At 52.3% G+C, this 12,668-nt stretch overlaps 1 protein-coding gene across 3 annotated transcripts in view; it reads left to right on the plus strand.

Annotated features, from left to right (window-relative positions):
* Positions 1-12,668, plus strand: part of ADCY3 (adenylate cyclase 3) — an 83,186-nt gene that overhangs the window by 23,520 nt on the left and 46,998 nt on the right. For 2 of the 3 annotated variants that reach the window (XM_030858243.2, XM_060309965.1), the window contains exon 3: positions 11,261-11,410. In XM_030858243.2, coding sequence (XP_030714103.1) covers positions 11,261-11,410 — 150 coding nt within the window. Of the gene's footprint in view, positions 1-6,019; positions 6,041-11,260; positions 11,411-12,668 lie in introns of those variants that run through there. The other variant, XM_060309966.1, reaches the window with a different exon arrangement.

The raw sequence follows: 12,668 nt of genomic DNA on the forward strand, positions 1-12,668 counted from the left end.
TTTGAACGTATGGAAGAGATGCTGGTCAGATAGGGAAAGACGGTAAGGAAGTGCAGTAACTCTGGGTGAGGGTGCGCCGAGGATCAGAAGATTGTTAGAAAAGGAAAGAAAAAACGGATGGAAGAAAAAGAGGCGATAGGCATAGGGAGATAACGTAAAGTGATCGCATATGTTTATAGTTTGGTTTAAAGAACCAGGAAGGTTGGAGGATCTTGGCTTTGTTTTGCTATTTACTACACCACCTAGAACAATGAATAAAAGAGAATCACCTGGGGGAGTGTGACATTTAGATTCCTGAGTCTTAATCATTTTTCCTTTGGATGCCAGCACACCTGGATCAGAAACTAGACAAATAGCAACTAAGGAATAAGAACTGAAGGGTCAAGTCAGAACCAGTGACTAAGAAACCACATCCCAGATGTCTCCAGGCCGGCTCTGAGAGGCTACAGGGATGAGGGATGCTGAGTAATCCCTCAGAAGCACTCAGGGAGAGAAGAGAGGCAGTTGAATCCCCAAGGAGAAAGCTGTGACGCTGGTTTCTGCAGCGGAGAGTCTGCAAAAAGTTTTACTCTCAAGGTATGAGTCATCTTGAATTGAGAGGTACGAAGTCCTCGGAATCCCGAGTTTGCTCTGTTCCATATTTGCAGGGGCTTCAGTGTGCTTGTGAAATTGGGGATCCCTTTCTCATTTTGCTAAGTTTGTGTGATGAGCATACTGCTGGGATTCTAGAACTCTTCTTCTGTCTCCAGATTACATGTTCCTCTGGGCTGGTACCTTTGTTCTCAAGTTCACTCAAAGACAATTCCGGAAAGTCAGGATCTCTGCACTAAATGCAAGTAGGATTACTTAGAGGTGAGAAGACGAGAGCAGGCAGTGTGGAACCCTTTCGTTGTTCTGGTAACTCGCATAAGCGTATAGTTTATTACTGCTCTCCTTTCCTTTATTTAACAGTGATCCTCAGTGAGAAATTGGTTTAAATTGCTTTTACCATCCAGCATCCATATAGTAATATGTATATAAAAGCTCCGTGTTGTCAATATTTGTGAAAACCCACAATTGAGTGTGTCCAGCCCGTTTTACTCCCTCGTGGGGCCTACTGTATAGCACAGGGAACTATATTCAATATCCTATGATAAACTATAATGGAAAAGAATATAAAAAAGAGTGTATATATGTATAACTGAATAACTTTGCTGTACAGTAGAAAATAACACCTTTGCCGACCTGTCCTCCTCTACCTCAGAATCAATCTATGCTTCCTCCCTTTCCTGTAGCTTCTTTTTTTTATACTGGTTGGTTGGTTGATTATTTGGCCGGGCCGGGTCTTAGCTGCCTGCCGCACGTGGGATCTTCATTGCAGCGTGCAGGATCTTTAGTTGTGGCGTGTGGGTTCTTAGTTGCAGCATGCGGGATCTAGTTCCCTGACCAGGGGTCAAACCTGGGCCCCCTGCATTGGGAGCACGAAGGCGTAACCGCTGGACCACCAGGGAAGTCCCTCCTGTAGCTTCTTTACCCCTAGTAGATTTGAGCTCTTGAGGTTCTTTTTTACTTTCCAGGACCCAACATGGGGTCCACCACTCAGCGAGAACTCAGGAGTTAAAAAAAAAAAATCTGAAGCCAAATGTGATTAAACATTTTAAAAATAGATTCCTTTAAGTGGAAGGGGAGTTATTTGCCCTGCAGAAAAAGACCGAGGTGACTAATAGGGTCACATGTGTAAGAAAAGACACAAAGGGCTGTGACCTGATGTTTTCTGTTTCTGCCAAGAAGCCACAAGAGGAAATGGGAGCTTTTGATTCGTTTTGTGGTTCTTAATCATCTGGGCTAACAGACCTTTTGGAGAATCTGGTGAAAGCAATGGACTTTGCTCCCCAGAAAAGGGTGAAACACTTTGCCCCTGATTTTAGGGGTCCACTGACTCCCCCTAACCTGGTCCACAGACTTCAAGCGAATAATTCCTTGGTCAGTATCAAATGCCAACTGTGAGATGTTCATTCCTGCAGCTGCCCCTCCAGGGAGACAGACCAGGTGGTCTTCTCTGGTCTTAGTCGTCTCTACCCCTGTGATTTGGGCCTGCCTTCCATCGTGGGTGCATTTATCGAGCTACTGTGTCCTTATGTCCAACAAGTATCAGTAGTGTTTTCCTCTTAGCCCATGAGGTCTGTGATTGATATAAAAATAAATCTTCTTGTGCCGTCTTTGTCCTCAGAGTTCCTTAATCCAAAAGCTTGAGAAAGTTTCAAGTGAAGACTCAGGAATCAAAAAGGAAGAAGGCATTGCCTGGGCCAGGGTTTCTCGACCTCAGATCTATTGACATTTGGGGCCGGACAACTCCTCATTGTGGGGACTGCCCTGTGCACTGTAGGGTGTTCAGCAGCATCCCTGGCCTCCACCCAGTAGATGCCAGGAGCATCCTCCCCCTCAGTCGTGACAATCAAAAATGTCCCCAGACACACTGCCAAATGTTCCTCAGGGGGCCCAGATCACCCCCACCCCAGTTAAGAACTGCTGCTCAGCCTTTCTGTAGCTGGATTTTAGCTCTCTCATCAAAGGGGACGCCTCCGTGGAGAATGGACTGTTCTTTCAGCTTCTTTCTACTTTAGTCATTCGTGCAGCTGACTTTTGCTCTGTGCCAGTAGCTGTGCCAGGCCCTGCGGCTGCAAATGTAAAAGACACACCCTGACCTCAGGTGCTCCTTGCCTCCTTGTCGGGGCGATATATGCAGGTGCATCAGGAGGTGGGTGAGTGTCTCATGGGAAAGAGGGCCTTTGCACCGGTATATTCTCCATCCAGAAGGCTCTTTCTCCTGATTTTTCCCGTGACTGGGACTTTTTTGTTATTCCTATTCTAGTTTAAGTGACACTGCCTCAGGGAGACCAGTCCTAACCACCTAAGCATAGTCAGCTGTTTTCACCTAATGCTTTGTAACAAACAACCCAGAGCTCAGTGGCTCACAACCACATTGCTCACACGTGTGTGGGTTGGCTGGGGTGTGGCTGATCTAGGCTGGGCTCAGCTGGGTTTGGCTACAAGCTGCAGCTTGAGTTTAGTTCTGCTCCAAGAGCCTCTCATTCTGCTGGACCTTTGAACTTCTGGTGCATGTTGTTCTCATGGTGACAGCAAAAGCACAAAGGGGAAAGCAAGTGTATCTCAAAAATCTGCTTATGTCACATGCACTGCCATCCATTTGGCCAAAGCCAATCGCACAGTCCGAGTCAGCAGGAGGGAGGAGCACATCGCTCTCCCTGAGGCTATGGCAAAGCTGAACAGTACTTTACAGGGGAGTGAAGAAATGGGGCCAGCAGTCTCCCTCACTCCGTCTGAAGCAGCCGCCCAGTCACTTTATCATGTTTATTGTCTGCTGAATTTTGGGACTCTGATTGTTGAATCACTTATTTCTTATTTGTCTGTTGTTACCAGATCATCAGCTCCATGATAGCGGCGACTTTTTCTGCCTCATTCACTGCTAAATACCAAGTACCAACCTGGCACAGGGTGGGCATCCAGGAAATCTGTGAATGAATAGATGGATGGACAGATGGTTGGTTGGATGCTTCCGTTTGGGGAATCAGGGAGGGGTGTTGGAGATAATCTTGAAATAGTAACAACAACTAACAGTTCCTGAGGGATGACTAAGGGCCAGGTGTGTGGTGTGTGCTTGTGCTTGACCTGGTTAGATCAAGGCATCCTTGCAATGTGTAACCCTCCATTGGCCAGGGCGGGGGTGTGTGGGCAGCAGGGGCAGGATGTTCTGCTTAGAGCTGTAGAGCCCTGAAATAGCACATCTTGTTAGAGGATTGGAGGGGTGCCCAGTGTGGCTGGAGTGAAGGGAGCCTGGTGGGCAGATACAAGACATAAGAGTGACACTGGGGCCCAATGGTCAGGGCTTCCCTGTTCCACGTCTCTGGGGGAGCCATCGTGTCTGAGTCTGGAGTGGTGCCCCTAGGGGTGTGCAGTACACAACCTGGGAAGCTGTCTGGCCACCCAGCAGGTCATGAGGGACCTTGTGTCACATGTCGAGTTGGGTGGATGCCTATCTGGAAGTCATCTTTGTTCTGGAAGAGGGTGCATATCTCTTAGCAGAGGCATGTCCCAGGTATTAAACAAGTAGGAAGCTTCTGGAAGTCCTTTTGAGGCACGTGGTGGAAACCTGACAGATGTCTGGCTTGGAAGGGCATGTCACAGTGCCCCAAGGCTTGAACCTTGCATTGTGTCAAGCAGGGTTGTATTTACTGGAGACCCCAGTCGCCTCTTGACAGAGAGATGCTGGAGCTTGCTCTGGGGCAGCACGGGAGTGTCACCCCACTGTCTACGGACCCCCCCGACCCACAGAGATGCTCCAGGTCTTCACTGGGTTCTGTGCTCCCTGGAGACCTCCAGCACCTAGGACTTCGCCCAGCCTCTGCCGACCCTCATCACAACCCAGCTAAGGAGACAGGAACATAGGGAAGGGGGCCCTGGACTCGTGTTTGGGTGGTGTGCTTGCTGGCCAAGAAGGCAGCGGCGGATCTGCCCCCAGGCCACACGTGCCTGGTCAGGCTGGCTTCTGACATTCAGTCTTCTGGGCTGGGACAGAGGTTTTTTAATGTCTTGAAATTTAAATTCTGTGTTTGTAGGGGGAAGAAAAGAGGAAGGAGATCTGGGTTCCAGTTTCAGCATTGCTGGGAGGCTGTGAGCTCATAACCTAATTTCTCTGGGCTTCAAGTCTCTTCTACAAAATGAGAGTAAGAAAACTTTGCTGTTGTGACAAACAAATAAGATAATGAATGTGAAGTCTCTTGTAAAACTTCATTAAAGTATTATTATTAGGTCCCAATTTTCTTTCTCCTTTCTGGAAGAAAAGGAAAAAAAAGTCATTTAGAACATGTTTTACGCCAAGCCCTCTGTTAGGTGGTGTTGCCTAGAATCTCTTTTAATCTTAGTGGAACAGCCGTCAGGGTTACGGTGAGGATGAGGAAGCCAAGTCTCAGAGAGGTTAAGTGACTTGTTCCAGGTCACACAGCCTGCTGGTGGTGTGGGAGGTCTCTGTGATGGCGTGGCCCAACCTCTTTGCCATGTGTTCACCCACTACTGGGCCCTTCCAAGTGTCTGCAGGGAGCATGGCTCCACAGGTGGGGACCCCACGGGCACTGTGTGGCTGCCACCGCACGCTCCGGCCAGTCTTCCTTAGGTTGGGGAGGCTGGTTGCCTTCAGAGGTGCCTTCTCCCCGCTCCTTCCTGCCCTGCAGCTCCTTGGAGAGTTTTTTTTTTTAAAACATCTAGGTTAGCTATAATGAACAGGGGCCTCCCCCCAGCAGCAGAGCATCACAAGGTCTCCGAGGGCAGCTGACATGGACACTGACACCCCAGAGCTGCTGTCTCTCCCTCGGTCTCTTCTCCCCTGTTTGGGAATGTTCTGGAATCTGCAGGCCGGAATGAGTTTATAGGGAGAGGTCAGCCTAGGCATTTGAGCCACCAGCCTGCCTCTGATGGGCTGACTTCCATTTTAAAGCCCCACTAAGAGCAGTCCCTGTCCCTGTGGGCTGTTAGAAACTGTGTGGGACATTGTGACTCATCAGATTCCAAGAGGAAGGATCTTGTAAAGGAATTTTCTCACGGTTGCATTTCTGAGCTGGGGTGTATTGTAAACACATTATCCAGCTGCCCTGGGTTAGATGAAGCTGAATGTTTACCCACTTGGGAGAAGCATTCATTTTATTCATTATTTTTAAAACCTTGTGTTTAAAAGAAAAAAAGAACAATTTGTTTGAAATAAGACTGCTGCCCAGTCTAAAGGAGCCCACTGGGACGCGAAGAGCTAACCTCGACGGCACCCCAGAGCAGGGCTTCTCAGTCTTGGAGATGTGGCGGGCATCGCCCGTCTAGTGTGGACGGCCGTCGCTGGCCCCGGACCACTGGGAAGAGGCAGGAGTGAGGGTCTGCGCATCGGGGCTCCTGCTCACTTTCAGAACTGGAAAGTGGAGCTGAAACTCTCCAAATACGTCGTTTGGATGACTAGAGAGGGCAGAAGCCTTCGGACCACGCTTGTTCACTGACCGTGGTATCAGAGCCCCGTCGTCATGTTTCCAAGACCCCATCTCTCTCTGGCGCATGTGTGAAGCCATCTAACCTCTTCCTGAATGAATGAGACCCCGCCACCCATCCCCACCCTTCTCTCACCGCTTTGTACGCTCTGCCTTATACTCTGGATATCTCCTGGACTGTCCCCCACCTGCTGTCCTGGGGGTCTGTTCCGTCCTGGGGGAGTGACCGAGCCCCATTCCTCTCTGCTCTTAGGGTGGGGTGCAGCAGATGGGGTATTAATTAGAAGGCGGGTCCCGGGGAGGTGGTGGGGGCCAGAGGTAGACTTTATGCTGGCTTCTTGTCTGCTGGCCAGAGGCTGAAGGGGTCAGGTGAGGGGTGAGTCTGTGACGTGGTTCCGTTACCTGGTCCGTCCAGCCCAGCAGCTCTGGGTTCCTGAGCACCGGGTGCTGGATGAGGCCTGGGCTGGGCTCTGGGGACACAGGGGTGAGGAGGACAGCAGGGCCTGCCTTAGCAGGTGCCCCGGGTGCTAGAGAGGGGGCAGACGTGTGTGAGGAGGATGGAGAGGTGGGGAAGGGAGATGGGAGGCTGAGCAGGAAGAGGGGCTGCCAGGTGGGTCGGCTGTGGCTGGAGCGTTGAGGGTTGCAGGGTATTCGCGCAGCAGTGGGTGCTGGGAAGGCAGTCCTGGAGGGAGAAGAGACGAGCTCTGACAAGGAAGCCCTCCGCCCCTCCCACCGGGGTGGGAGCACCAGAAGATTCATCCCAGGCCTGCAGAGGTCAAGGCTCAGCTGGGAGGAGCCCGTTTGTCATAGTCACGTGAGAGACACATTTCAGATTCTCTCTAGGGTTCAACCTTTCCTGGTGGCCGAAGGTTTTCCTGGGTCTGCAGCTCTTAAACTGTAGCGAGAGGCCGTACTAACGGATGTGTTAGAGAGGTGACAGCTGCCCCGCTTACCCATCCTCGTGGCCTGACCTGGACCTGCTCCGGCAGCGCTGGGCTCCCGGGCTCCGCGGTGGCGTCCTGGTCACCGTCGATTCCTCGGCGCTGGCGCTGTTCGGGGCTCACTGCCGAAGGAGCACAACTCATTTTTTCCAAGCGTGTTAGGAGGAGCACATCCCTTTTGCTAAGTGAGACACACTTAGAGGCATAATTGAGCGATTTCTGAGCCTAGAGCTAATGACCACCCATGTGTATGGAAGTTGTGGAAGTCTGTAGATGTTTCAGATTAAAAATGCAAGCAGCTCACAGTAAGTGCTTTAGGGCTGGTTTTGGTGGAAATTTTAATTTCAGTTTTAGAAAATATCTAATAGCCTTTCTGGGGAAAGGTAGGGTTATAAATATGTAAGTTAGCTGAGGGGTGCTTGTAGGGTGGGGCTTTGCACCAGAGAATAATGAGATGAGTGCAGGAAGAAACCTTATCCTCTAGTTTTGAGCCCTTGCTTAATCTCAATTCCTTCTCCTGTAAAATTGGAATAATGTCACCTGCCTTGTGAAGGTTAAACGAGATGAGGTGGGTGAAGTGTGTGACCGTGTCTAGAACGTAAGGTTGTGATGTGAGAGGATGTTACGGGCGAGGAAACAGGCCAGGATCAGGGGCTCCCGGCCCTGGCTGCATACGGGGACTGCTGTCCACACCCTCCCCCGCCCCGCCGGTCACCTGTGCACCTCTGGGCCCCCATCACCCCAGGGTACCGTGTTGCAGTGCAGCTCCTGCTCCGTCCCCAACCCTCCTCCCCAGAGCGAACCCCTGCTTCCTCGGCTGGAGGTCTCCTTGCCTTAGTGGATTTGTGCCCTGGACTTGGAGGCTGAGCCTCTCGCCCCCCACCCCGTGCCTGGCACCGGGGGGTTGCTGCACTCCTTCTGGGCCTCGTAGCCCTGGAGACAGGTCGGGTGGACCAGAGCAGCAGCGCCCTGAGGGCCCTTTCTTCAGCTGAGGCAAGTTTAGAGAATTGGGGGAGCTCCAGGAGACCCAAGGCCTGGGACTGTCGGGAGAATTGTCTGGAAACAGCTGTGCTCACTGGAAGGCGGGAGGGAGTTCCCTGGCCTGGATGGCACCTGCAGGACCCACCTGACTCTGCAGCGCATGGTCCAGATGTGGCCGTTTCCCTCCGCATCCCTGCAGCCGAGAGTGCAGGTCAGGAAGGGGATGAGGCCTCTGGGTCCGGGGATGCCCAGGGCCCGGGAGGCAGCGTGGAGTTCTGGCCGACTTGGAACTGACCTGCTCTCCTTCCCCTGGCCTCTCGGGACCAGGTTCATCTCCAATCCCAACCTTTGCCCTCAGAAGTGAGGTCTGATGAGGACCAGTGTCAGGACCGAGGGGTCTTCCAGATGAGTCAGTCCCTCCCTCGCTCATAGATGATGAAGTGAGCTCAGGGAGGTTATGTGACCTGGCAGCCACCCGGCTAGCGAGGGGCAGTACCGGAGTCCAGCGCTCCTCTTAAATTTACTTTCTAGATCATCTGTACCTACAAGTGAGTGCAAAAGTAGATTTTATTTTAAAATGTGCACTTCAATGAAAGGAATGCTGTCCTGCCTAGACATTCCCCAGGCGTGAACCCAACCTGAATCCTCTTTTTTTTAAGTTAATTAATTTATTTTTATTTATTTATTTTTGGCTGCCTTGGGTCTTCGTTGCTGCGCGCGGGCTTTCTCTAGTTGTGGTGAGTGGGGGCTACTCTTGGTTGCGGTGCACGGGCTTCTCATTGCGGTGGCTTCTCTTGTGGAGCATGGGCTCTAGGTGCGTGGGCTCAGTAGTTCTGGCTCGCGGGCTCTAGAGCGCAGGCTCAGTAGTTGTGGCGCACGGGCTTATTTGCTCCGTGGCATGTGGGATCTTCCCGGACCAGGGCTCAAACCCGTGTCCCCTGCGTTGGCAGGTGGATTCTTAACCACTGTGCCACCAGGGGAGTCCCTGAGTCCTCTTATTTTTTGTATTATAATCTTTGGTTTGAAACTTTTCCACTAGAGTTGCTCTCTGACAGCCTGCCTGCAGGTTTGGTTTTCTTAGGTGGATGCCCTGTGGGGAACGACAGCAGCTCAGCACTGTACATTTTACAGAGCCCGCCTCGTGCATCCTCGTGAGGTGGTCAGGAAGACCCCTGAGTGAGGAGCTCTGTCCCCAGCCGTGTGACAGCCCAGGCTGGTTGTGGCCAGGGCAGAGACAGGCCTGTGGCCCCAGGTCAGCCTGCCTTGTCTGGAGCCCCTGGTTCAGTTGCTGACACTGGCAGGTGTGGGGTCCAGACGTGTGGCTCCTCCCTCGCCCTCCAGGACCCCAAGCCCCGTCAGCCCGGAGACCCTTGGCCCGGTGGCTGCTGTGTCTGGGCCCCGCGTGGGCTTCGGTGGAGTGCCACTGCTTGGTGAGGATGCACGGGGTGCGGCCTGACCTTGACGAGCTTCCTGCACCATGAACTTGGAGTTGCGCAGGTTTCTAAGGACCCCACAGGAGGTGGAGGTTCCTGGACCTCAGGCTAGACTGGCTTTGAGACCCAGCAATCTGTGTGATTTGCTTTGACTCACTGAACGTGAATGATAAATTGGCAGCTTTTCCGATCATCAGATGTTTAGGAAGTGGCCTGAGAGCATACTCAGTATTACTGACCACTCCGAAGGGAATGGGTGGTCACGGTCCAGAAGAAGGTGCAGGAGCCGTCCTACAGGACTTTGAAATGCCCTGCTTGCCCCGCAGGCGGTGTAGGCGATCAGGCTGCCCAGGCCCAAGAACACAGCTGGTTGTTAGTTGCTAGAACCAGCCATCTAAGAAGCTCGTGAAATCTTCACCCAGTGATTGGATGACCCGCACCAAGACACACCTCACCTACTTTATTGAGTGCCTCCTGGGCTTAGACTGGTGCCCAAGTACAGACTCTTCAGGAAGCTTCTGCGGGGGGTGGTAGGTCCTCCTGGTTAGTTTCGACCAAAAGCCACAGTGAAACATAAAAACAGTCAAGAGGGATACAGCATAACCAAGAGTACCCAGGAAATTAATGTTAGAATTAACTTGCCTTATTGTCTATTAAACTGTCCTGTTTCAACATCTAAAATTGACTTCCCTGCATTTTTCACCTACCCCAGAATTTATTATGTTCCGCTGGGCCAATCTTTTCTTCCCCTAGGGTCAGAAACTAAGAACTTCTGTCTCCCTTCCTGCCTCTCAACTTCCAACTTCTGCTCCAGAAACCACACCCTTGGGAGGAGGGGTCTGTCCACCTCTGGCAGGGCCTCAGGGAATCAAGGCAGGGAGTGTGGGGCAGCCTCAGGGGAGTGGGAGGCACCAGACCTGGAAACGGGCCTTGTTGGAGAAGCTTCATGGCCAGTGGTCTTGGAGAAGTGGGAGGAATTAGAACCTGGTCCAGCCCCAAATGGGGCCCAGTCAGGTCAAGGATCGGAGCCGGCAGCAGACAGCGCCAGGAAGTCAGGTGGGGTTTGAATGTCAGGTCCATAGCTGAGGTTACCTCTGGTGGCCTGTGGAGCGGGCTGGGGACCAAGGACACCTAGGCCAGCCCGCAGGGTGCCAGGGGTGGGGGAGCAGGCTCTCGATGCCCAAAGAAGCCCTTGGTGCCAATGCACTGAGCTCACCGGACAGACGTCAGATCCCACCTGCCTCTTCCCCTTCCTGGAGCTTCAGTTCTTCATGAGACCTGGATGTTGGTACTGGCCACCCTCTCACCCGCTGGCAGGTGGCGTTGGCTCAGAGGATGCATGTGAATCCCAGAAGCCTGTAGCCTGCGGCACACGTGTTAGGTGGCATCGTGACAACTAAATCAGCCCAGGACCTCTTCTGGTCTCCTGTGACCTTCCATATGATCTGCAGCTGTTAGGATTCTACACCCCTGGCCAGTAGATCTGGGCTTGGTTCACTTTCCTCCCCAGCTAATCAGCACAGTACCTAAATGCGCCTATGAAGTAAGGGTGCAGTGAGTGGTGGTTGAACGAGTGAGTGAGTGAATAGATGAGTAGCAGAAGGACTGCTCAGGCTGCACAGGTGGGCAGGATTGGCCAGCTTCCCTACCGTGAAAAGGTGGAAGGGAGAACAGCAGTCCCCTCACTCATCCATGGTGATGGGGCAGGGTCTACTTCAGGGATCTGAATACCCCCTCGAGGTCAGAAGCTTTGCTGGGGACCTCCCTGGACAGTGGGCAACTTGCAGTTGGATTTTGGTCACCACCTGCCCACCTCCTCCATCCTTCTCCTGAAGACATGCCTTGACCATTGTCCTTTCCTCTCTTCCTCCTCTGGATACAGATTCTGGCCAATGTCTTCCTCTACCTGTGCGCCATCGTTGTGGGCATCATGTCCTACTACATGGCGGACCGCAAGCACCGCAAGGCCTTCCTGGAGGCCCGCCAGTCGCTGGAGGTGAAGATGAACCTGGAGGAGCAGAGCCAGCAGCAGGTGAGGCTCTTTGGGGGTGGCCTTGGGGCAGTGCCGGCCTGGAGCCTGGGTTTGGGGCCTGTCGGAAGGGCGTGAACCCAGTTGCTGTGGGTACCCCAGGGCTCCATGTGAATTCTTTTTCTCTGGAGGCATCACTCTGTGTTATTGCTCTCCCCGCTCCCTCTGCCACACTCCCCTGGGCAGATCGCTCACCTGCTTTGTTCTCAGGGCTCCTCTCCCGGCGGTGGGGTAGGGGTGGGAGACCCATCCCCTGGCCTTGGGGGCCCTTGTGTGCGAAGTCTATCAGCCCCTCACCCCTCCTCCCACAGGCTCAGGGAAATCTCCCCACTGCCTTCTCCCGCTAAGTCATTTGTGAAGACCTAAAACTGAGCCCAGCCCCTGGGGAGCCCGCTGTTTACATTTTTCCATCAAGAGAACTGCCTGCCTGCTGTCCCCTCTCTTTTGTTACTGGCTTTACTCCAGCCTGATCCACTGCAGAGAATCCCCGCTCTCCTGTGACTCAGTCTTTAAAATAGTTTTTGGTCTGGGTTCATCTCACATGCTTTTTGAAGGATTTCAGAAATTACATCCACCAGTTTCCTGTTATCCATAGGTTGACTTACCCTGAACAAACAAACTCAATAGGTTGAAAACATATGATTTCTCTGCTCTGGGAACCATGTCATTTGTGTTCAGGTGGTGCTCTTTGCTCTGGGTTCAGTGGGTTCACTGAAATTGCCGTTTTCGTAGACCCTGCCACCCAGGTGGGTGGGGCCTTAGTTTCGGGGGGCCCCAGTGGTGGGCCTCATGTTCTCTAGACAGTGCTATTTGAAGGCACACACTGAGTCATTTAGCTGATGTGTCCTAGCTTTGTCTGTCCTGGGAGGTTCTTTCTCTCTCTGTTTACCAATGAGATCTAGAAGCTCCTGAGCTGGGCCTCGGACTCATCTTTCAGAAGACGGGCTTTAGAAGGGGAACCTTCCTACCTCCGTTGTGACAAAGGGCCCGTCATATTCGTCCCCTTCTCCTCGGCCCTGTGTCCTGTGGTTACTGAGGAGCTGCTGCGGCTGGAACATATTTAAAGAATCCTCAGTAAAGCTTTACTGGCTTTATTGAGTTCCTTCAAAGGCATTCTTTAATTTCTGCTTTTTATACTGTCTTGGTTCTTGTTTGCATTTGATCTCTCGTAATGTGGAGGCAGCCCTCTGGGTTCTCTACATTAAAAAAAATGCATGTGTCACCACTGAGCTAGACTGGGGAGTTCTTTTTTATATAGTCT

This window comes from Globicephala melas, chromosome 12, assembly GCF_963455315.2.
Source record: "Globicephala melas chromosome 12, mGloMel1.2, whole genome shotgun sequence".
NCBI classification, from domain to species: Eukaryota; Metazoa; Chordata; class Mammalia; order Artiodactyla; family Delphinidae; genus Globicephala; species Globicephala melas.